This window comes from Leptonotus elevatus, chromosome 12 (assembly GCF_054856555.1).
Source record: "Leptonotus elevatus isolate MCC_2025b chromosome 12, RoL_Lele_1.0, whole genome shotgun sequence".
Lineage (NCBI taxonomy): Eukaryota > Metazoa > Chordata > Actinopteri > Syngnathiformes > Syngnathidae > Leptonotus > Leptonotus elevatus.
In genome coordinates this window covers 21401267-21425947 of record NC_141250.1, presented here as the reverse complement: position 1 = coordinate 21425947, position 24681 = coordinate 21401267, and the positions used below count along the sequence as shown (strand labels likewise).

General features: G+C 39.9%; 4 protein-coding genes across 7 annotated transcripts in view; 1 reads left to right on the top strand and 3 right to left on the bottom strand.

The window, feature by feature from the left end:
- Positions 1-837: 837 nt before the first annotated feature.
- Positions 838-13978, bottom strand: stat4 (signal transducer and activator of transcription 4). Of its 3 annotated transcripts, none has more exons than XM_086090827.1 (24): positions 13728-13978; positions 13488-13625; positions 12767-12902; positions 11435-11533; positions 10976-11068; positions 10817-10895; positions 10648-10733; positions 9607-9758; positions 9252-9410; positions 9081-9173; positions 7679-7738; positions 7571-7591; positions 7276-7369; positions 7124-7165; positions 5319-5402; positions 5151-5249; positions 4866-5001; positions 4186-4235; positions 3618-3712; positions 2228-2376; positions 1956-2147; positions 1812-1857; positions 1126-1231; positions 838-1020 (listed from the first exon to the last, which is right to left on the bottom strand). In XM_086090827.1, exons 2-24 carry the CDS (start codon positions 13613-13615, stop codon positions 997-999), a joined length of 2223 nt encoding a protein of 740 aa, XP_085946953.1. In that variant the 5' UTR covers positions 13616-13625; positions 13728-13978; the 3' UTR covers positions 838-996. The 3 variants fall into 3 exon arrangements, with proteins under 3 accessions (XP_085946953.1, XP_085946951.1, XP_085946954.1); XM_086090825.1 differs by having other exon boundaries at positions 1126-1234; positions 13728-13977; XM_086090828.1 differs by lacking the exons at positions 838-1020; positions 1126-1231 and having other exon boundaries at positions 1808-1857.
- Positions 13979-14683: 705 nt separating this feature from the next.
- Positions 14684-17421, bottom strand: maip1 (matrix AAA peptidase interacting protein 1). The gene is made up of 5 exons (XM_086090688.1): positions 16887-17421; positions 16534-16605; positions 15966-16092; positions 15558-15711; positions 14684-15455 (listed from the first exon to the last, which is right to left on the bottom strand). The coding sequence occupies exons 1-5, from the start codon at positions 17205-17207 to the stop codon at positions 15377-15379; spliced, it is 753 nt and encodes a 250-aa protein (XP_085946814.1). The 5' UTR covers positions 17208-17421; the 3' UTR covers positions 14684-15376.
- Positions 17422-17667: 246 nt separating this feature from the next.
- tyw5 (tRNA-yW synthesizing protein 5) lies at positions 17668-22764 on the top strand. 2 transcript variants are annotated; one of them, XM_086090687.1, is made up of 8 exons: positions 17668-17937; positions 18671-18825; positions 18917-18967; positions 19040-19084; positions 19313-19450; positions 19520-19607; positions 20661-20777; positions 20887-22764. In XM_086090687.1, the coding sequence occupies exons 2-8, from the start codon at positions 18721-18723 to the stop codon at positions 21162-21164; spliced, it is 822 nt and encodes a 273-aa protein (XP_085946813.1). In that variant the 5' UTR covers positions 17668-17937; positions 18671-18720; the 3' UTR covers positions 21165-22764. The 2 variants fall into 2 exon arrangements, with proteins under 2 accessions (XP_085946813.1, XP_085946812.1); XM_086090686.1 differs by having other exon boundaries at positions 18898-18967; positions 20887-22756.
- Positions 21834-24681, bottom strand: part of lrrfip1a (leucine rich repeat (in FLII) interacting protein 1a) — a 32891-nt gene continuing 30043 nt past the window's right edge. Inside the window, exons 22-25 of the mRNA XM_086090685.1 lie at positions 23918-24038; positions 23757-23836; positions 23579-23683; positions 21834-22413 (exon numbers count right to left, since the gene is read on the bottom strand). Of these exons, the coding sequence (XP_085946811.1) occupies positions 22306-22413; positions 23579-23683; positions 23757-23836; positions 23918-24038 (414 nt within the window). The 3' untranslated portion in view covers positions 21834-22305. The remainder of the gene's footprint in view (positions 22414-23578; positions 23684-23756; positions 23837-23917; positions 24039-24681) is intronic.

Here is a 24681-nt window from a genome sequence, read left to right as displayed (position 1 = left end):
TGGGACTGTTAACATTACAACAAGAACTTTTTTTTTGTACCACAGACATAAATTAAATGAGGTTGACATAACATTTATACTGCTTGAACCCCCGACCGAATTCTTTTTTTTTTTTATAATACATTTTACTTTTCTGACCTCCTTGTGGAACCATCAGGTCAATATAATTAGCTATTTCAATGAAAACATAATTAACCAATCATTTTTCTTTAGCTATTGGCCTCTCATGTGACCTGAAGAACATGTTTCTTTCTTTTTCCTTTTTCCCAAGACAGTAGGTGGCAGTGACACTCTCATTTACTTATTTTTATTCCCGTAAAAATGATGCACTTCAAAACTTTTCTGTGGCAGATTTAAAAAAACAAAACATGTATTTCTTGTAAGTTTATCTACATTTATTTTCTTTTATGTTAAGAAGGATACAATGTTATGATGAAAATGTTATAGACAAATGATACAGATGATATCGATTTCATAGTCACGACCGAAGGTTTGGGGCGTGATAGTCGGTGGGTGCACCCTCGACTGGACCCCATTTCAATCATAGGACACATACAGACAAACCACAATTGTTTTTTTAACAAAATTGCTTTGGCGCCATCTGGTTTCAAGGAAGTTTATGTGAGTTGAGGAGTTTTCGTCAGTCTTTGCTGCTATCTTAAGCATTTATAAGGCAAAAAAATTTTTTTTTTGTGAGTTTGTCATTCAATGACTTAGCCAGAGTTCAATTCTGAAAATTACGTGGTGTATTTGTGTTTGGTGATTTCTTAACATACCCACTCTCGGGAGCAATGGTGGAGCCAACGAGCTGTAATAAATGCTTATAAACGTACTGAATTCTGTGTCATTTTGTCTTTATTTGCCCACTGCAACATACAATTCACTACAATCCAAAATATAAACACAACCAAAATGCATATCAAACTATTACATAAGCGCATTTTATTGGCTGGCATCCGATTCCGGGAGTCGCCTTTCTTTGATTTGAATCCAGCTTTAGTCTGAATATGGAGGATCCATCTGGGAAATAAAGAGCAACATCATGTTTAAGCGTGACAAACACAATTGCGTGCAGAGGAACAAGAAGATGAGAAGTAAATGTCAACCGAGCACATTCAAACTCACAACATCCATGTCGAAGCAGAGGGTCTGGTTGAGCATGTCAAACTCTCCCGGGGTCATCGGCGGCTCGGGCGAAACACAAGGAGGTGACGGGGGCCTCACATGCGAGCTGCTGCAGGAGAGAGACCGATGCATTTTCAGTAGGCTTCTCTTAACCTTCCTGTTACTGTTGCGTGTTTTTTTTTTTTTTTTTTAAATACCACCTTGATGCTTGAAGCAATGGTAGTTATTACAAAAACGGCCAGCAGGTGGCAGCAGAGTATAAGAGACCAGCCAGGGTCATGTTGCAACAAGCTCTTTTCCGCAGTGTTTTCACTCGGAATGATGAAACCTAAGCTCTGTTCTAATGCTAATTGTGGCAAAACGGAAACATACAAATATAAAACATTTTCCTGATGAAAGAAGAGACTCTAATCTTTCTTTTGTTTTTATAGCAATAGAGGGTGTACCCCGCCTACTGCCCGAAGCCAGCTGGGATAGGCTCCAGCAACCCCCGCGACCCTTGTGAGGACAAGCGGTACAGAAAATGGATGGATGGATAGATAGAACACAATATTCTGTAGAACATTCAAATAGAACATATTTATACGTTTTTGGGAGCAAATGAGTTAATGATGAAATGGGTCCATTTGACCCGCAACATAACATGAGGGCTAAAAAATATACATTTGCATGAGTTATGAACTCACCGCATTTCAGAGCAGGGGATCAGGGTGGACGGTATGTACGGATAAACTGGAAAATTGAAAACAATGACAAGAAATGACAATTTGATTCACATCAAGCAAACAAAAGTCTTGCGGTGGGAAAAACAAAAGGATTGGAGCTCGTGCCTTTGCTTGGCAAATTGTTGTAAAGTTGCCCAAAGGCCTCGTCTTTCGGGATGTCCGGATAGAGGAACTTGAGCGGGTTCTTCGGGACGGCCCCGTCTGAGATCATTTTGTAGTCCCGGATGATGTCGGGAAAGTGGAGCGCGTTCAGTCGGCTTTTGGTGTACGGCTCCACGGAGTTGAACGTCGGCTCCCCTGTTGCAAAAAAAGAAAAAGAAAAAAGATGAGTAAATACAAAGTTTGCACAGCCGGTTCGGTGCGTTCAGGGCGGTCACCGTTGTCGTCGCCGTCGTCGCTGTGCTGCACCCAAGTGAAGGTGATTCCTCCAAGATGGCTCTCGCTGAAGCGCAGCAGGAAAGTGCCCGACTCTTTCCCGCGCAACAGAGCGCGCTCCATCTCTTTACTCACAAAACCCATGATGTAGCTACATGGACAGGGAGAGAAAAACAAATATGGGTTCTTCAGTAGTGCCACCCCGTGGCAGAAAAATTTGCCCCCCCCGACACCAATTTCACCAATTGCGGTGCTAAAACTGAACAGAAGGTGCACCATTTTGGTTTGAAGCAGCCATTTTGGGTAAATCTCCTCCTTCCTCCCAGTGCCCCGCGGGAAAAGTTAGAAAAAAATGAACCCACGATAACAAAGCGCAAAATTGGGTGAACATGTCAGGCACATGAAAAAGTTTCAAGGACCAAATATTTGAAACAGGTAGTCAGCCATTTTGGTTTGAATTGGTCATTTGGGGTGAAATCTCTCAGTAGTGTACAGCTCCTAACGCTAGCTTCGCATATTATCATGAAATTTGACGGGCATGTCTATACAAAAGTCAAGCGCGAAATCGGAAAGGAAGCCGGCCGTTTTGGTGCGAAGCAGACATTCTCTCCTAAAAGGTCATCTACCCAAATAAGCACCGAGTAGGTTGGTTTTTTCTTTGTTTTAGAAGTGTCAGGTGATGAACATTTTTTATTGTAATTAAATCGCATGACTCACCATTAATCGCGAATTTGATATCTGTTCTAAATGTACAATGTTTTTTCCCCCCTAAGTTTCATACTCCTATTAATATAATAGTGGGATTTTTTTTTAAACTAGTATAAATATGGCTGCATCTTTTAGTCATTGATACATTAATTTCATAACAATTTATAAATTTTTTGAAGTTGTACTGTACTGTAAGTGTGATATTGATTTGTGTTGAGGTGATTTTTCTGCCACTAGATGGCATAATTGCATTTGTAAGACATTGGTGACAACTCAGTGCAATTTCTTTTTATATTAAAAGCTATCGAATCTTTAACATGAAGTCACTGGTAAAATTCTGGAAATGTTTTAATTCTTTCCAAGTAAGGGGCGGTCATTAATCGTGCGTTCAAAAAATGAGTGGCGCTAACGGAACTTTAAATTAACTCAGTCATTTTCACACCCCTAGTTTGTTTGTATTTTACGGACAGCTGAGCCGTAACAAAAAAAAGGTTAAACCATCATTTTTGTTGTTGTTGTTCAGTGGAGCCTAAAATTTAAATTACACTGAAAACCGACAATGAGAGACAAATTAAATGGGAAAAAAAACTTCCTTCAATTGAGCTAAAAGCTTCGAGGTTTAAAAAGGTGATCAGAAGCTTGAAAATGGTTACAAAATCAGACCTCACAAAGCCACCAACTCACTTTTTATTCCACACAGGCAGCAAGTGCTTCCTGATCAATTCCAAGATGGAGTCCAGCCATATCCAGAAACTGAATTGCTTGCCTGGAATATTCTCCTGGGAGAAGAAACGATAAAAAAATAAATACATCACACTTACAAATATCAAAAATGTGTAGTTAGCGACGAGTTAACAAAAAGCGCTTCCTGTGTTGCGCTCGTCTTCCAAAGCTGATTTATTGTAACTTTCACACGCCACGTGATAATAACGCAGTCTGGTGCAACTCGTGTGTTGCTGCTCGCTTTGGACGTCGAAATAACTACAGTTGAGCCGCCGGCACGACAATCGCCGCCGGCACTACAATCGCCGCCGGCACGACAATCGCCGCCGGCACTACAATCGCCGCCGTTCGCGCAACCTTCAGCAAAACCACGTCAACGAACGAATTTGGATCCAAGAGGATTGGGTGGTTAGAAATCACTCTCGACAAACCAAAACACGACAGGATATTTCGAAGGACCATCTTTTCGAGACGCACGATAATCGACTTGACTGACTTTGATCAGAAGTTTTTTTTTTTTCAAACTTACCTTTGAAAACTTGGACCAGCTAATTTGGTCACTATTGCTGAAGTGTTGACCTAGAAACATTTGAGAAAACAAAACAAAAAAAGCCAGTGAAAATGTGCAAATCCTCAAACACTTTGTTGGTTTTAATATGAACTCATTCAAATCCCCCAAAACGTGTAAAAACATTATTGAACACTTTTTACTACCCTCCCAAAAACGTGTTTACACGTTTTTTTTTTATGTAAGAGCAGACAGAAGGCTTTGATGCCGCTTCTGACATGAAGAGGTCGCTTAAAGCAATGGTAGTTATTCCCCAAAACGGCCTGGGAGGTGGCAGCAGAGTATAAGAGATCAGGCAGGGCCATGTTGCAACAAGCTCTTTTTGACAGCGTTTTCACAAGGAATGATGAAACTTAAATATATTCTTTTTATTTTTATTTTTTTTTATTTTTATTTTTTATTTTTTTTTAAGAGCTCAGTATTGTTCATTCGGAAATGTCTTAAATATATTCTAATGCTAATTGCTGCAAAACGGAACCAGATACAAATATACTTTTTTTCCTGACTCTAATCTTTCTTTTGTTTTATAACAATAGAACACAATATTTGCGTGGGCCTTGCAAAATCAGTGAAAATCCAGGAAAAACGGCCCCGGGGGAGCGAAGGGCGTTGCTTCCGCGAAAATGGCCGGCCAATCGTACCGAGAAGTTTCTCCCCCAACATGTTGAGCTGCTCCTCGTTGAGGCCTCGAGTGGAGTTGGTGGCGAACTGCCAGCTGAGAACCTCCGAGAGTTGAGCCCACGTGGCTCGCAGCGGGCTGCCGAAGAAAGACAAGTTCTGCGCCAACGCACAAGAGTTTGCCGACATCAGTCATATGCGAAATCATTTGCATATGGTGCAAAAAAACAAAAAAAAAAAAAACTGAAACCCGCGCATATCGTGTCCACTTTTTTTTTTTAGGATAAGAGAGGAAGAAAATTGCTGACCATGGGCTCGGTGTTCAAAAGGTTGTACCACATGACGGAGGCCCAAGAAGCCGGGATCTGACTGCCGTTGGAAATGACCACCAGCGGCAGGGAGCACGTCTGGAAGCATTTACGGGCGTTGGCGAGCAATTACCGACATCATTGTGTTTCACAGACATCGGCGCTTACCTCTAATTCGATGTCAAGGCCATGCATTGTAAAGTTTGCCTCAAAACTGAGAGAGTGAAGTTCTTCCGTTACAGAAAGCAGACTCTGAAATATAAACAACATCATGTGACGTAACATTATTGGCCGGCTTTTTGTTTTTTGTCGTCGGGTGGAAGTCCTACATGTCCAAATATGGTCATTTCATATTTTTTCTCCAATTGATAAGACCGGTATGGACTCGCATCATCTGTTACTCCGGTTCGTCGTTAACCAATTTAGCGTTGAAATGAGCTTGAGAACGAATCTATTAACTCTCTTGGGCACTTGAACCGCCCGAGAAGGCTCGTAAAACTCCGCCTCTTCCTCACTCTGCGGGAAGCGTGTGGCATTATGTCGCCGCCTACAGATTCATTTCCGCCAACTGCATTGCCTCGTCAACTTATTGTTTTATTTATGGCATCGCTCGTCAGTCTAAGGCTACGTTCGCACTTCAGGGATGTGTCGGTAAATATGGCACATTTGTGACAATTGAAAAAAAATAAAAAAAAGTGAATGAACTGACCAGTTTTCTCATACATTTCTTAGTTCTACATCTTAAAGCATCTTCTTTTCAATGACTGTGTTTTGGCCACCATTTCTTTTTTTGCGGTAATCTATTTTGTCAAACAATTTTGCTGCATTTGGATGACGGGTTAAATTTCTTAAACGCTGTCAAAATTCATTGATTAATCGACAAGTAATCAATTTTCTAATTAATCGATAACTATTTTAATAATAAATATAAATATACCCAGACATATGTATACGTTTTTTGTTGCTTTTTAAGCTAGAGCATACAGAAGGCTTTGATACAGCCTCTGAACTGAAGAGGTCGCTTAAAGCGACGGTAGTTATTACAAAAACAGCCAGCAGAGTATAAGAGATCAACCCGGGCCATGTTGAAAAAAAAACCCTCAATTACTCACAATTCAAAATAGATTTGTGAATAATGGTGAAGCTATATTGTAATGCAAATTGCTGCAAAATGGAAACAGATACAAATAAAGCTTTTTTTCCCCTGACTCTAATCTTTCTTTTGGTGGGTTCCATGTTTTTATAGCAATAGAACAATATTCTGTGGGCCTTGAAAAATCTGTCAAAATCCAGTCAAACAGCCGGGAGCGAAGGGGGTTGCTTCAGTAAAAATGGCTGAGAGTGAATGAGTTAATTTTAAATTGTCCAAATTCTCTGATTTCAGCACGTCAACAGTAATTGTTTACTCATTTCTGTTGTCCATTATGAAAGAAGACCGATTATCTTTTGTGTTTAATGAAAATAAGACATTTGCAAACATTTATTTTTACCTTGGAAAACAATGACCAAACCGGTAAAATGGTACAATATCAAGCCCACCATTTTTTATTTTATTTTATCACTATACGAATACAAAGTACGAAATAAACACCAATCACTGGTTAATAAACCGTAATCGGGAAAAAAAATGCTTTTGTAATACACTTTAATGTAAGATTAAAATGAATCCGATTAGTTGATTAATCGATTGAATAATCCATAGATTCATCGATTCTAAAAATATTCGATAGTGACAGAACTGAACGTCTTAATAAATGAGTGGTAGATTATGACTTTGGGTCCATGTTGGCATGCAATGGTATATGATAGCAATAATGTATACAGCGTCCCCCCCCCCCTCTATTTTTCTTTAAAAGTAGTGATTTTGGAGCTGGGAGGATTCCGCTCGGCACCGACGAATTGTTTTTGTATGCAAGTAAGTAGACAGACAAACAGAAACAAATATTTGTGATCAGTAAAATATTGGTATTTACCTCGTTGCCCTTTGTGGAATTTCCGTTTTTCTTCTCCGACAGCTGTTGTAATTCAAAAGTTCAAGGTCAAGACAAACATGCGTTGATACGACAAACGGGCAACTGAGCAGCATGTACTGTGACTATTTAAAAAAAAAAAAAAAAAAACATACCCCATATTTAAATTCCGCTGAAAGGCAACCATTGGAGTAGTCCTCAATATCCATGAATTTACTGGAATTGTTCATGATGAAAAACTGACGGTTTCTAAGGTTCAAAATGAAGTCAAATGTATCCTTAATTGTTGTGTGCTGTATGCAAATGAGGTCGGATTACTACCATGAACGGAAATGTCATAGTCTCGCTTAAAAAAAGGTACAATATGTATGGGCGGACATTTAATGCTAACTTCCTTGTACTCTGCAAACAACAGCAGAACTTCCTGTATTGAGGTTTTTCTGTACTCACACTCTGCCAGGAGGGAGTCCCCTAAATAGACGCACACACACACAAAAACAGTTTTCAGACCATTTTCTCGAACATTAGCACAGAAGAAGAAGAAAAAAAAATACTCACTTGTCAAATGTTGTTTTCACTTTTATCCGATAATCAACTGATGGGAGTTTAACCAGGAGCCTAAAGTGATGACAAACGCGCATGAACAAGAAACATTCGTTTCGTAGAAACAGAGTAAATACAGCTGATGGGCGGGGCCTCGCGACCCCCCCCACATCCACTTTGAAGCCATGCCGCATGCAAAAAACAGCTTCACAATTGACAAATGCACTGCGGCTTTATTACCGAGTAGGATTTCATCCAAGTACAAGGCCTGGAATTTGGTTTCAAATCAAAATGGCCGACTTCCTGTTCAATGTCAAGCGTGGGTCGTTCATCCTGTTATGACACAAATGTCCACGAAATTTTGGGATGATCAGTTAATTCGCGTATGGGGTGGGGGGGGGGGGGCTGAAGGGGAATATTTCAAGAAAAAAATCACAAATTTGAGAGTTTATAAAGTGGCAAATATGTGGTAAATACTTCCTGATCCCCAATCAGCTGACTAACACTAACCAATCAGAAGCTAGCAAACCGTAGGTCAATGCAAGTGAATGACGGAAAGGAGCAGATTCCACACATCAACTTAGCGACTTGTACAAAAAAAAAAACTATATTTTTATGAATGTGCAAAAAAAATTTCTGGAAACATTAAAGTAAATATACATTTTAACAAATTAACTTAAATGCTTGATCGTCAGGGTGTGGCTCTTTCGCAAAGCGAGGCGTCTTTGTCGCTGGCCGTATCCAACGCGTCAAACATGATATGATTCATCTCTGCTGAAGCAATTACCATCTCATTATTTGAAAACCCGACCGAAAAGTATCGGCACAAACATCAGAGTGGAACAATCCGAGTGGAACGATACGTGTATTTCTCATAAGTTTTTTCTCGCAAATTTTCCACTTTATAAACTTTATAAAAAGTTTTTCTCTCAGAATATTACCCCTCTTCTGAAAAAAAAATACAATTATATATGCTCTAATATGCCGTTGAAGTTTTGGGGTCTCTTTTTTTTATTTTTATTTTATTTTCTTGAAAAATAAATAAATAAAAAATAACAACAACAGCTACAAACCAGCCCCAAATTTCAGGTTGATTACTAAAACTGCTGCTTAATGCTATTCAAATTTCCCACGGGGGTGTTGTGAGTTTTGTCATTCTCCACGCCACGGTGCGACTTCGAACCAAAATGACTAACTTGAGTTTTTCGTGAATCTTGTTGTTATAACCAGCAAACGTCCTGTTACTCTAACAATGAGCCTTTTTTTTTTCTCCTAACTTTCCAGGGGGGCTAATGTGAGGGTCAATACCTACACAAACTTTACCAGGATGCACGCTTTCAAAAATGGCTGAGCTTTCAGGGACGGGACCGGTTTCGGAATCTCATCAAACATTTTCAGACCAAACCGGCAAACTTACTTGATTTTAGTGGCGAATTGCATTTTGGTCTTGATGACGAGAGTTCTCTGCGGATGCGTCAGCATGCAAGGCTGCTTCTCCACCACAAACGAGCTGCGGACGGCGGCGGCAGACGCAACATTGATGTCATTCGAAAATATCGCCGCGGCCGAGCGTCGAGCGCACGCGCACCTCTTGATGATGTGACGGATGAGATATTTAACGCGCTCCTCCATCTGCGGCTTCTGGATGGGGATGGGGTCGCTCTCGTAGGTGACTTTCAAGACCAGCTCCCCGAGCTTGTCCAGCTGCCGCTTCACCTGGAACAGACTCTGCGCCGTCTGAGTGAACCTGAACCGGCACGGCGAGAAATTGCATTTTTGGATTGCATTCTCTTTCGCTGGGCAAATGCATTCTCTATAGGGTTTATGTGCCAGGATTTTGTTGTAAACTTTCCTCTCCTCTTATACTATGTGGCAAACGATCTGCATGGCCTCCGCCGATACGATCACACTACGAGCATTTCATCCTCATCAATCTCAATTACCAATTCTGCAGCTGGTCGAGGCTGCTGAGCGCCGGACTCCCGATGGCGGCCATTTGCTGTTTGCGTTTCCAGTCCTGAAGCTCGACATTGAGCTGAGAATTCATCAGGTCGTCAATCTCCTGGATGACGGCGGCCATCTTGGACAAAATCTCCTAGCAGGAGTAGTTCCAACAGGAATGAGTGCATGAAATTAACCCTCCAGCTGGAAACTTAAAAAAAAAAAAAGTTTTCAGTCGTTTTTTAGTTTTTTTCTGTCAACTTCCGTCCATCCATTTTCCGAAGCGCTTATCCTCACTAGGGTCGACTTATACATTGAAAATGGGTCACTCACTTCACATATTTCTGTGTTTTCGATTGTGACTGTTGGATAATGATCTATTTAAAGAAAAATGTTAAAAAATATATAAAGCACTGGAGGAAATGGGCTTTTTACATTAAATAAATAAATAAATGTCGAAAATGGGATTCTAACTTTTTTTTTTTTTTTTAATAAATAAAAATCCACTGCTGGAAACAAGTTTAGGACACCCCCACCCCCACCCCCACCCCCACTGGCAGAAACTGGCTAGAAAAAAAAAACACTGGTGGAAATAAAAATAAATAAAATAATATGCCATTAAAGGGCTTCTGACGGTATTTTTTTCCCCCACTGGCGGAAACAGGTTTTTAACATGAAAAAAAAAAAACACTGGTGGAAATTTAAAAAATAAAATAATAAGCCACTAAATGGCTTCTGACTGTATTTATTTATTTTTCCACTGGCGGAAACAGGTTTCTAACATGAAAAAAAAAAAACACTGGTGGAAATTTAAAAAATAAAATAATAAGCCACTAAATGGCTTCTGACTGTATTTATTTATTTTTCCACTGGCGGAAACAGGTTTCTAACATAAAAAACAAAACAAAAAACACTGGAGTAAATTGAAAAAATAAAATAAAATAAAAAGCCACTGGTGGAAATGCCCCCCCCCCCCAGCCCCGGAAACAGGCTTCTGACGTTTAAAAAAAGTGTTAATGACAACATTCAGCCAAATACTGTACCTTCCGTTTGAAGTCAAGTCTGTTGAGTATTTCCTGTAGTCTTGTTACTTCCTGTTTCATGAAGTCAGAGTTCCTCTCCGAAGGATCTGCGACACATCAACACAACACGGTAGGAAGGACGGCAGGAAGCCTCGCGCTTCTCTGCTTTTTGAGCGCACACCCGACCGACCTCGAGACTGCAGGGTCTTGTAGCGGAAATCAAAATCGTCCTGCAAGTTCTCGATGTATTTGACTCCCTGGTCCATCATCTGCGCAGAATTCACCGTTTTGGCTTCATTTTTACAGGAGACACAGTTCAATAATTCAGAACATGGATACTCGTCGCTACCTGCACATTTGTCCAGATCATCCCTATTCTTTGGTCCATGTTCTTTTGCCTCTCAAGGGTCACCAAATTTTCCAGTGATTTCTCCAGTGGTACCTGTTAAAAAAAAAAAAGTAAAAAAAAAATAATCCCAATTTGAACCCCCCCAAAACATCTCCTTATAGCCCTTATAGATCTTTCCTTGGAGAAGCCTGCTTTAAAAGCATGAATTTCTGTTTTTCTCGGAAGGACCAGACAAATAAATGTCTATTCTAAATTAAGCTCCACTTGATAGGGTTGAGGTCAGGGGATTGCGGTCGCTAATACTTTTGCCGTATGTCGTGCTCGTTGTGGTATTTTGATGAAAGAATGTCACAGGCAACTGGAAACTGTTTTGAATGGTCTCCTTTATACGGACGCTCCGGTGGTTCTCAATAATGTTCACGTCAGGGGGATGACGGTGGAGAAATTCCACACACAAACCTGCTGCTGCATGCAAGCCATGGAGAGGATGCGTCGTTCTTCTTTGAGGCAGTTGGAGATCACGCTGGCCATGGCCGCCGGGTTGCTGGCATATTTCATCTATGGAGTCAGACAGCAGAGGAGCGAGCATTCGTCACTGGTCAAATCAACTTGGGGGAAAAAGAAAGAAAAAAAAAAGTCTCTTACTTCTGCAGACCTGAGAGCAAACTTCTCCTCGCACCCAGGTTTGAATGTATTCTCATTCTCACCACTGAGGTAAGTACAAAATCTTTTGTGATAAGGTTTTTTTTTTGTATGCGACTGGCTCTTTGCAGATGTCACCTACAAAACGTTTGCGTCCGGTTTGTTCATGTTCAAAATAATCCACTGCATGTTTAGTCATCAAATAAAATAAAAAAAAAGAAGAGAGAATAGTACACTACAAATTTAACAATGCATTTTTCAAATATAATTCCTGTACTGTAATTAAAAATATGTTTATTTTCTCAGAAAACCTCTCATGTTTATTTGTAAAAAATTTGCATAATTTTGATTTTTTTTTAATTGTCCAGTATTTTCAAGGAAAAAGTTGCATTTTTTTTTAAGCCAGACTTCATTGGGGATAAAGTTATAAATTTATTTGGGGTAAAGATGAGTATATTTTGGAGAGGAAAAAAACTGTTTTCTTAATTATTTTTATTTTGTCGGTGCGGGGGAGGAGAAAACTTTTTGGGAAAGTTGCACATTTTTAAGGAAAAAAACATGTATTTTCTAGAAATATGTTTATATTTTCTATGTTATATTTTTGCAGAATTAACATACGAGTTCCAAATATTTAATACAAATGTTGCATAAGTCGATCAACAACTCTGCTAAATATTAATTGAAAGGGTTAGTAATGGAGTTAATGAAAATATCAGGATGGGAGCAACATGGACGTCTTCCAATCCAGAGGTTCAAATCCCCGACCCTTGACATTGTCAAAGTGCCTTTGAGCAAAATAGTGAAGCCCTGATAGTGCGCCATCAGTGTGTTTATGTCAAGTGCTTAACGAGGAAACTTGTTATACAAGTGCAATGCCATTTACCATTAGTTTACAGCACTTCCAGACAATACACACACCCTAAACATAGAGTAGCGGTAATTGCTGTTCCTGAAAAAGTGATGTAATAAGAAGTACATGTGCATATGGAACATGACTCATATGATCTAAGAAATCCAGAGTGCAACCAGTTTGTTTTAAATCTCACGCAACAAGGCAAACAAAAGCTCAACGACGTATCCAAACACAAAACCAACCTTCACTTCCTTTTCCTCTCAACTCTCCACTCACAAACATAAAGCGGCCCTTACCTGTAATTGCTGCTGTATGATCTTCATGTTGTGTCTCTGCAGGAAGTTTTGCTCCTGAGAAAGCGCCAGCTCCAGCTGGGACAACAGGTTGGAGAACAGGACGGCCGCCATGGAGTCGTTGTCAGCGGCCGTGTCCCTAGAAAAGACATGTCCCTCGTCACGTTTTAATGTGGGATATGCAGTGTGTCAAAAAACAAGACGGGTAGAACACAAACGCTGCGGAAACTTGGACAAATTGAAAAGTGACATTTTCATTTATAGGGGTTGCGCACACTCGGGAGAAAACCCGTCTGCTGTGTATGGTTGAGAAAATGTGATTGGCACACTGCATAAGCGACAAAAAATGTTCACCTGGGGCACTCCATAAAAAACATATATATGACCTGCGAAACAGAATATGAAACTATTGAAAATATTAAAATTAGCATGTTTTCAGAAAAGTCCCTTCCATCCAATGTAAATATATTTACAATAATTCGTCTCAAATTTATATGACTATTTCTCGAAATTTTATATATATACCACTCTCTAATTTATTTCCCTATATATATATATAAAAAATGTGGGACTTTTCTCAAGCAAATATATTTTCTTGATTTCCCCCTCCAACTTCTTAAAGATATACTGTACAATTTTTAGTCTCTTTTCCTGAAAACGAAAAATACACACTACTGCTTTGTTCTCTAGAAAACATTAAAACTTTTGTTTCTCTCTTACTCACCAATCCTGATCCTCAATCCAAATGGCGAGACCCTGCCTGATGTCCATTGGAAAATGTTCATCATACAAATAGTCCACTTGCTCGAGGAGTCTCATCTCCAGCTGCTGAATTTGCTTCCACTGGCTCATTCTGCACACCCTGAGTGAGAATTGTCGTGTTTTGTTTTCAATTCAAATACATTTTCAATGCGAGAATCAGCTTGCCATCCGGAATTAGTAGCTGTAGTGTGCTCGTAATTACCTGATCTGCTCTCCCTTTCGGTGTCATTCACCATGTGCACGTTTCTGTCTTTGAGACTTTCGTTTTCTGTGCACTTTATATTCAGGAAGTCTTCTCGTTATGCACTTGGAAATCTGCCCATGTTTTACTGTTGCTTTGTTTTTATTTTACCGGCGACGAAGCCAATAATTACGTTAAGACATTAAAAATAATATACAGGACAGGACATTAAAAAAAGAAAGAAAAAAGTTGACAGGACATTAAAAAAAGAAAGAAAAAAGTTGTGTCGTTATTTTTAATCGCAGAGACCTCCGGTGCTGTTGGTGGCGCTAGTACTAATTTTTGCAGTTACGAACAGCGCCGTTTCGCTTTTTCCTTGTGTGAGAGAGAGAGAGACAGTGAGGCAAATAAACGTCACAAAGCGTTCTAAGATGTTGTATAGTTATAAAATACTAACATTAAAAAAAATCATAAATGCGCGTTTTGGAAGACATCAAAGTAAAACCCCTCTCTGGGTAGGCCCGTTGCTGATAATACGTAAACGTGTCCGCCATATTGAGTGTGTCAAATGATATTGCCCGCAAACAGTCGTCATGTCAGTGCAACTGAATTTCTTAAAACGACAACCTACTAAGTGTACCAAATTGAAGCCTCTCGTTCACACATAAACAGCATTTTTTTTTACTGCCATATAATTACAGTATTTCACAATAAAAACGAATATTAAAAAAATCGTGTTTTTTGGTGCCTGTATGTTTAATATATAAGCATACACTGATGTATTAAGGAACAACTTGTTTTTGTCAAAAATAGGTGAGCGCACCATAATTAAGTTGACGATCAGCAAGTCTTTCGCTTTCTGGTCTCGTCCGCTTAAGTAATTTGGTATGCTTGTCTACAGTACATACCACGACCACTGATTATATTTAATCATCATCATCATAGCATGTGTAAATAATACAGCAGCCACCAACCAGTTTGTTTAACCACCAGTTATTTATTATTTTAAACAAATGAGATTGACCGATGAGCCATCACCTGATTCAACTCGCTGCTTTGAGTCGGTAGAACCACATTAATCTGGAGTTAGTTTGCCGTGTTTTCCATGCGCCCGCGAACTTGAGTCAGTACCCGATTCATTTCATAATTGCCATCTGCAAACTGGACTCAAAACTCTCGATTAAACTGAATCAACCAATGAGTTTTCATGTTTGTTTTCCAGTGAGACAGCGAACTCGATTCAGCCACGAGATTCAACAGTTGAACCAACTGAAACATACAATCCCTACAAAATCTTGTAGGTGATCAAAAATACTAATGTGTCAAGACCAACTAGTGTATTGATATTTCACAATGCTGATTTCAAGGCTATGCTTTTATGGGTGGAAATGGAAATCACTTATCAACACACTTCTAGAACAAGTATTAAAAAATTATCCCAAAAAATGACTTGACATAAGGGCCAACAAAATTTGACTGTTAGCACACACACATTTTTTTAAAGGTTAAATTAACAGATTCCCTTTACAGGTGGAAACTACATATACTCATTCTCGTAGAACATGTTTACAATCCAAATCCTGCAGACATTCCGCAGTGCGTTTTGGATTCATTCTTTCAAGTTCAGGTTTTTTTTGAGGAATTTCCACAGAATTTTCCTTCATTGTGCCTCAATCTAAAAGCTTGTAGTGCTCTATCCGCGTAATGGTCCAGTCTGGCGCCACTCCTTTGGTAAACTCCCTCTGAAATCTGTAAAATGTACAGTAGGAAGTTATAAGTGATTTGAAGCAACCGCAAGGTGGGTGTGGAACATAAAGCGTCCCCGTGATCATCACGGTTTTTGACACTCACTCATAGTTAGCGGTGAGCAGCCTTTTGCTCTGCGCCGCCTCGTCCTCTCTTCCGATGGCCATCTGGAAGATACGAGTTCCCTCCAGAGTGTCGTCGGGCAGGCTTGCGCTGGTCAGGTACCAGAAACGCATCAAAATACTCACAAACCTTCTCCCTGGTGGACAAACATGGCGGTAACACGTCAAATGCAGAAAACCGCATTTCGAAGCATGAATATAGCAGAATTTAGAGAACATACAAGTCGTTTATTTCTTAAATCAGGATGATTGAAACTTGAGATACTACATTGGCAGATGCGGTTAGCTATATTTAAAGCTAAAAAAAAAGTATTGCATTGAGTATTTAGACATTTGTTTGTGTTTGCGACAGAAGCTGAAAATCATAGATTTGATTGGTTTACGTGCTGACCCTTGTCATCGTAGTAGATTCCCACGTCGCCCGGCATGGTGGACATGAGCTCGTCAGGCAGAGCGGACAGCGCCGTCTTGTAGTTCGGCGGGAGAAGGTTGCACTTCTCTTCCAGCTTTCCGATCAACTGACCCAAAAATGTAAAAAGAGACTACCTTTTCAAACATACATGTGGAAGACTGGTGGGTTCCTCAAGGAAAGGGCCGATCTTCACTAATCTGTGTTGTTTCCACAGAGCAGATAGAATATGTGCGTATTGAGTATTGTTGCACACTCCTGTGTCTGTTGCTGCCCCTTGTATATCAAAGTAGCAGTTATTTTTAAAAAGCACTTTGAATTAACAACCGTCGCTGCATACAAAGTGCTGCACTAAAAACTAGCCATACAATAACAAAGACCCCAAAGTAAAAAAACAACAACCCAAGTGCTTATAATAACTAACTAATTTCCACAAGTCAATATAAGTTGTTTTACATGATTTCTTAGCATTAATCTACCCTTTTCCTCCCGGGTCTGACATCCCAAATAAGTAAGAGTTCTTGCTGTAAAAGTGTTGCTTCATACTTACGTCACTGGCCACAAGTCCCTCGAGAGCAGCAAACTGACACTGGGACAGCATCTTAGAAACATGGCAGAAAGCCTGTCAACAAAAAAACACACAGGAAAACGATATAATAACCCTTTGCATGATATTAGAACAACAAAACAAAACAACAGATGGAATATGACTGACAGTGACTATCACCACTGACTTAGTTTTAACGCAATGTAAATCAGCATCTTTTGGGCTGACATAATCCATTTACGTCCCCCCTTGGTCAAATTTAATCAAATCAACATTGCCTCCAGAACTGTGTGTGACGTCATGGTGGTCTTGAGACACATACAAGAATCAAGAGATGTAATACAAATCATACGAACCTGTTTAGCACCTTCCGTAAAGTCTTCTATGTTGAACTCGGAATCAAAATAGGATCTGATGAGAAAGTAGTAGAATCGCTTTCGGAGCCAAATGAACGGGTTCGGGATACCGACGACCACCACCTGCTGATGGGGTTTTCGTTCGTCGCGTTGGGAACTGTACGACCGCAGCGCCACCACTTCTCCGCCCCGAGCGGGAGGTAGGACACATAATTGGGATTTTATACACCGCCTTAGGCGGACACTTTCGTAGTTTGAAACGCGACTAAAGCCGCGTAACGACGTCAATTTACAACAATTTCTTAATATGAAGAGCGCCATCTTGTTTAGGCGGATTTCCGGTCCGTCAATTTGTTTCGCTCGGTTATTGTTTTTAAATAATAGGTTTTCTCGGTTGGCCGGCACGTTTAGACATTTGTTTGAATATATAATTTTTCTTCGTACAATTTTAATTAATTCAGATTTACAAGTTATTCTAAAGTCCGCTTTGAAGCAGAGGATCTTATTGTCGCTTGTTGTTTCTTCCAGAATATTCGAAATGCGACACCATATTTCCTGTCCGTCTTTTTGTATTTTCCGCATGTTATTGTTTTAAATATTTGGGTTTATCGGTCAACAAACATATTGAGCAAGTTACTTAATTTAATAACTTGAATTCATATAAATGCAGGTGCAAACGAAATTTTACGGTACACCACTAAGAATGTTTTTGTACAATGAGGAAGTTTTGTTGTTGGTAGAACATAGAAGGAACTTTTGTTGCTGTCGGAACATTCCAAATGTGACACAAAAACATTGCCTTGTCTTGTACATGCCATTTGTTAAATTTTCTTCTTCTTCAGTTTTTCCTTGCCCTCTTGTGGTTCGATCAGGGGATGTCGTTAATATTTTGTGTGGCCATCTGAAGCCCTTTGAGACTATTGTGTGATTAAGAGCTTTATAAATAAACTTGACTTGACTTTTTGTTCAAATGACGACTCAGAAGAAAATATCGGTTCCAGTGTTCACTGAAGTGGGCAGGGATGTTTTTCTCCGACAGATATATCCACAGGTAATATTTTCAACTTCACTCAAACATGCTGCTTGCACATCAACTGATCAGATTTTAATTTCAAGTAGAATCCGACTACATGACCTGTAATAACATGCTTATTGATGCCCCCCCCCCCTTCAAGGCTTCATTTATTGAATTGTTTAATCGATTAGTCTAGTGATTAATTCAAAAATTGGACATTATATTGTAAATAAAAGTTTACTGCAAATATTTTTTTAATTACTGTTTATAAACTGATTATTATTATATATATTTTTTGGGGTGGGTGGGTATTGTTTAATAGTTAAACCAAATGATAATATGAAACAATGTCACACGAGATGGAGTGATGGTACTCGCCAATCTTTTTTGAAACTGACTAGTTTGATATTTTTACGTTTGAGGCTGATTCACGTTCAACTAGGTTATTTTGATTAAACACAAAAGATATGCTGCAAAAATCATCAGATCATGTTTACCGTTGAAAGGCTGAAATCAGAGTATTTGGACAATTTTATTAACTCGATCAAAATAGTTAATTTATTGATCGTCAATTAATCATGACAGTTCTTGCAATACACTAGCATTTAAATAATAATTGAAGTGCTAAACAAATACACTCAAAAGAATGAAAGCCGAATTGTTAGCATTCTATCTCAAAATGATTTTTTTTTTTTTAGCATTGTAGCACACATCCACTAATGCACAAAACGTCACGGAATAAACATTTGAATATTGATCCCCACCTCAGCGTAAACCTGCCGTGCTGCGAGGAGTGTGTCTGGGTCCCTGCATGGAGAAATGGACGGTGGAGTATCTCGCCCAGAAGGGAGCCGGCAAGGAGGTGAAGATCCACGTCTCCAGCGTGCCACAGATGAACTTTCTTCAAAAAAACTTTGTGTACAGGTGGGCTTGATCATCATTTCCTCATAACAACAACACAAACACAATTGTCAAAAGGCTCAATGTGGACGGCAGGACTCTTCCGTTTGACCAGTTTGTGAAGAGGACGTCTGAGGAGAAACACGCGGATTTCTTCTTGTGCGAGGTACATCTGGATACACGCGCTTGTCATGTGACGAGCACGTGCGCTTTCTAAAATCTTAAATCTCATTCCCAGGACGAGAGCTATTACCTTCGGTCCCTGGGAGAAGACGTCCGAAAGGTATCCAGAAAATAAATAACGTTCCATCAGATCTCACAAAGCGATACCGGTTATCCTAAGTCACTGGAAGTTTGCCATTTTCAAGCAAACCATTTTAGGGTCATTTGGCCATTTTCATCGTCACGGCCATTTTGACCAATTTCTACCAAATATTAACCGGAGAGAAGATGGCGCCTAACTGGACCAATCAGCTTGCATGTGATGTGCCTCATTGTCATCCTTTCCCAGGAAGCAGCAGACCTGCATAAACAGTTCCCCGAGCTCGCTGAGGACTTTCACATCCCAAACTTCTTTGAGCCCGGTCAATTCTTCTCCAGCGTATTCCGCATCAGCTCCCGCCGGCTGCAGCTGTGGACGCACTACGACGTGAGCGCGGCAGCCAGGCGGGAAAGTCACCTTTTGCCGTTTTAACATTCTCAACCTCAACCTTTCCAGGTGATGGATAACATTCTGGCTCAGGTAACGGGGACGAAGCGGGTGGTCCTCTACAGCCCACAGGACGCACTGCACCTCTATTTGACAGGCGAGTACTCCGCTATACAACGTGATGATTTCCATTGCTCTCGCTCAGTGGTTCTCAAATGGGGGCACGTGAAGCCACTCCAAGGGGGGTAACATGAGATTTTAAAATATACTTTAGAAGTTGATGTCACTATTTCTAAAACGTATATAAGTTCATCAAATGAATTTAATATTCAATTTCAGTGTCCCCAAAACCCAGCATCTCCCCCATACCAGAAGGGTTCGACCCAAGTTGTCATATGCCACCGAGAATCACCTGTCAAATCACTTGAAAACTTTATTTAAAATTCTGTTAATTATTTCCTTTTGAGAACAGAGCTTTACTATGATCCCAAAAGATGACACTTTATGCATTGTTGATAAAAAAAATGGTATGTGCACAAATCTTTTATCATTATTATTTTTTTCAGTTATATATTTTTTATTTCCAAATAGTTCAAGAGACCAGATAAATAAAAATAGAGTTCCAAAGTCTAATATATCAGACAATTATAGCACATCATTTGGTTTTAAGTCTTTTTTTTTTTTTTTTCAATCAGAAAAGCTTTAATGCTTTCTGGTTAGGGTGTAAGTAGGTGTGGTGTGTGGGCTCCCTCTAGTGGTACGTGAAAAAAAATCACTACAGTACAGTTAAGTTGTATTTGAAAATGTTATGTTCAATACATTTGGATTTTATATTTTAAGACCTGTTAAAAAAAAAAACATTTATTGAGGTATTCATTTGGAAAGTTAGGAAAAATGTGCTCGCAAGATCAGTTTTATTGATGGACACGATGAGATGGTCCCGTGTCAAAAAAAAAAAAACTCCTACAAAGGAATTTTTCCCAAATGAGCTTCAATCAGCAGCTTGCATCCGAGACAAGTGGGCATTTTTTTGATTTCAAAGTTAAAGACCCATCCCTGAAATTAAACAGCAAGTCTGCCATTTTGGTTTGGAGCAGCCATTTGGGGGGGGGGGGGGGGGGGGGTTTACTGGCTCTGTTCTGTTTTGGATTACAAACAAAAATCAACAAGATGATCTGATATCGTTCGGTTGACATTCTCCCTTTTTTAGGTGACAAATCCGAGGTCTTGGAAATTGACTCGCCGGACGTGAACTTGTATCCAGACTTTGTGAAGGCAGTGAGATACGAATGTGTGCTGGAGCCTGGAGATCTGCTCTTCATTCCTGGTAAAACAGAGCTTGTCCTCACGAGGGTTGCGGGTGAGCCGCAGCCTTTCTCAAAATTCTCACACCCTGGACTGCTGCAAAATTATTTTTTTGCTGTTCATTTTTCCAGCCCTGTGGTTCCACAACACCCTGGCGCTACAGTTCGGCGTGGGCGTCAACGTGTTCTGGCGCCAGCTGCCGGCCGACAGCTACGACAAAAAGGACCCGTACGGCAACAAAGACCCCGTGGCGGCGAGCCGTGCCCTTCAAGCCCTGGAGAGGGCGCTGCGCTGTCTTGACGAACTGCCGCCAGAGCACCGGGACTTTTACGGCCGCCGCATGATTCAGCGGATCCGGGAGCGGACGTTCTGCGGCTGCTCATCAAGCCCGCAGATGACCTCAGAGTGATTTTACGCCATTAAGTGCGATTCAACTTCGGTAGATTTTCAAAAGTTATCAACAGTAAAAAAGAAAAAAAAAGAAAAAAAGCTTGACAGTTTGGTGTCACCATCTGCCTGCTTCTGATTGGTGGAAAGTATGCGCCCTGGAATTTGCTGCTTCAAACCAAAATGGCGCGCTTCCTGTGTACTTTTCAACATGGGTGCTTTTTATGACAAATCTGTCCTCCCAGTTTCATGTTGATTATGGAAACTGCTGCCTGCCGCTAATGATGGGAAAATGAAGCTTCATGAAGCACTTGCGATATTTTTTTAACTCCTCTAGATGGTGCTCTTGGTTTAAAGATAAAGGCGAGCGCAATGAAAATGGATTACATTTCCATTGCATCTTTGAACCCACGAGTGCCATCTAGAGGAGTCGAAAAAGATTGCAAGTGCTTTAAGAAGCTTCATTTTCCCATCACTGCGGCTGGAGCTGATATTTCTAACTTTGTAATCAAGTACAAATGAAATTCAAGCAAAAGGACTGCTTCAAACAAAAATGGCTGACTTCCTGTTGCATTTTGCTTCATTATTTAAATATAAATATATACCTTACCTTAGGACGCTAATAAATAATAAGGAACTTCTTGGGTGCCGATAAAACATACACGCGAGAGTCAATGGCAAAATTGCAGCAAAAGTTTTGACACTTTATTGCACAAAGATAACTCGTTTTGTATGACGCGTTCATAATTAAAGCTTTTTTTTTTCTTTTCTTTTTTTGTAAACAGTGAAGCAGCACCTGCCCCCAGTGTCTTTTGACGTCTTCACGGCTTTGAGTCCCGGTTGTCACATTTCTTCAGTATCGTCTAAATAGTTTGGCGTTGAAATGCAAAGTGAGCAAAAAAAGATAAAAACACTCGGAAATGTGCACTTTCATCGACAAAGACACGCGGAAAGCGCGCACACACACTCATTCACTCAACAAGAGTTGAACGCGACGCTACGGTGAACAAAAAAAAGGCAAGGAGAGCGTCTGGGAGGCGAGCGACTCTTCATCATCGTCCTTCATGTTGGAGCTTGCGCTCAAAAAGCAGCTTCCCGGTTTCTTACCGGACACGGCGAGAGGCGGCGCACGGCGAGCGCGGCGGCGAGCGCGACGGCGTTCGCTACGGCGTCTGAGCCATGCCGCGGCTGGACTTCATCTTCTCCAGTCGCTTATTGAGGTGACTGTTGTTGGACTCCAGCTCGTCCACCTTGTCCAGTGCCGAACGCAACTAAGAGAGAGAAGACGGCTCAGTGCGGTTCTCAACTCATTTGCTCACAAATTCAATTTTAAATATTGCCATGGTTTTAAAAATGTATTTATACATGTTTTTTTTTTTTTTTAAATGCTAGAGCATACAGAAGGTTTTGATGCAGCCTCTGAACTGAAGAGAACACTTGAAGCAATTGTTACTACAAAAGTGGCCAGCAGAGTATACGAGATCAATCAGGGCCATGCTGCAAAAAAAGGCTCTTTACCAGATTTGTGAATAATGATGCAACTTATCTCTATTCTAATGCTAATTGCTGCAAAACGGAAACAGCTACAAATAAAGCTCTTTTTTTTCTCTCTGATGAAAGAAGAGACTCTAATCTTTCTTTTGGTAGTTTCCATGTTTTTATAGCAATAGAACACAATATTCTGTGGGCCTGGCAAAATCTGTTAAAATCCAGTCAAACAGCCAGGAGCGAAGGGGGTTGCTTCAGTAAAAAAATGGCTGCGAATGAATGAGTTAAAGTACTGTGTAGTTAACCCAGCAACATGAATTTTTTTAATACTACTAATCAACATAAATCTTTTTAACAATTTGGACATAAGACCCATGTCAATTTTTGAACACAGTACAAATTTCTCCATTGTGGATTCGAGCTAACACCAATTTTAGGAGTGACAATTTTTGACTATTTTGTTCTGCCGCCGTTTATTTTGGGTTCGTTCTATTGCCGGCCAACGGATGGCTGCACAATATTTTATTCGAAACTGAATTTGACAGAACAGGACAAACGAAGTATTTCAAGCTCAAAAGGAGTTTTTGCTGAATCGTACCCGATGTCAAATCCTCTTCAATTCCGATTTTTATGCCTACAGAAAGCGAGGGCTGTCGGGTCCATTCCGTACACATCTTTGTTATATTGTGAGGTGATTGTTTGTTAAAAAAACAAAACAAAAAACCCCAGGATGACTGCAAAATTTCTCTTATCCATTTATTTTACTCGCTCCGAAAATGTTTTTAAATACCGGTATATTTTATATATTAATAATGTCTTGAATTCAAGCGTCATTAATTCACTTGAACACATTTAAAAAAATACATAAATAAGTAACTGTGACTGAATGTCTGGACTACGAAACCCCGCCCATCGATGTCTAAGTGAAAGATCTGTGAAACACCAAACCTCTCGCTGCAGCTTCCTCTTTTCCGCTTTGAGCTCGTCCTCCACCTTTTCTGCATTTTCAGCCGACGACTTGTAGCGGCTCACCTGTCCCTCGAGTCTGCTCACCTGCGCAACAACAATGAAAGGAAAATGTGACGCTCTTTGTCGAATAGCTGCAAAATGGATTTATTCATCTCACATTTTGTTCCAATGCAGTCACTTCTTGCTCGGCTTTTACTAGTTTGAACTTCATGTCGCCGATTTGCCTGCTGGAATCTCCTGATGGAATAAACACAAATTATTATTATTAACTGCAGGGAAGAAGAAAAAAAAGAAGAAGTTATTTTTGTGCACGCTTACTCTGCAGTTCAATAATGTTGGGATCATTCCCGTTTTCCAAAAGTTCACCCTCTGCACTCAAACTGCCATCCGTGACATTTTTCGGGCTTTTCTGGTCCACTTGAGCTTTCAACTTCTTTATCTGAGGAAGAAAAAAACAAGAGTGAAGGGGGGGGGGGGTAACTTGAAAGATCACAACAACCTACTTGAGAGGATAAAATGATTTTTTTTAGTTTCTGGCTTTACAGTAATCCTATTTTTACTTGTGTGACTTTAGATATTTATGTTAACCTTCCCGCTAACTTTTTTTAATTTATTTTTTTAATGGAAGTCTTACTTTTACCTGCATAACTTTTGGCCAATTACGCGGTCTTTTTAACCTTTTACCCTCTGTCAATTTTGGGTGTTTACAGTCTCTTTATTTTAATGGTAGTATTTTAACCTCCACACGTTTTGGTGGTTTTATTTTAATTTGCACAACTTTTAGGGCCGTCGATGGGAGTCGTATTTGTACCTGCGCAAATTTTAGGGCAGTCTTGTTTTAACCTGCATAACTTTGTGGCACCTTTTTCCTAGGGCTGTGCAATTAATCAAAATTCAATTACAATTTCAATTATTACATTCCACAATTACAAAGCCAGGGTAATTGTAAAAAAAATATTATATATTTATATATACTAATTTTGAGTTGTTTGAGTAGTTTGAAATTTGTACAGTAGCACCTTTTAAAATAACTAATTTAATAAATTTAGTTTCATCCAAAAGGAACATGAATAATTATATTG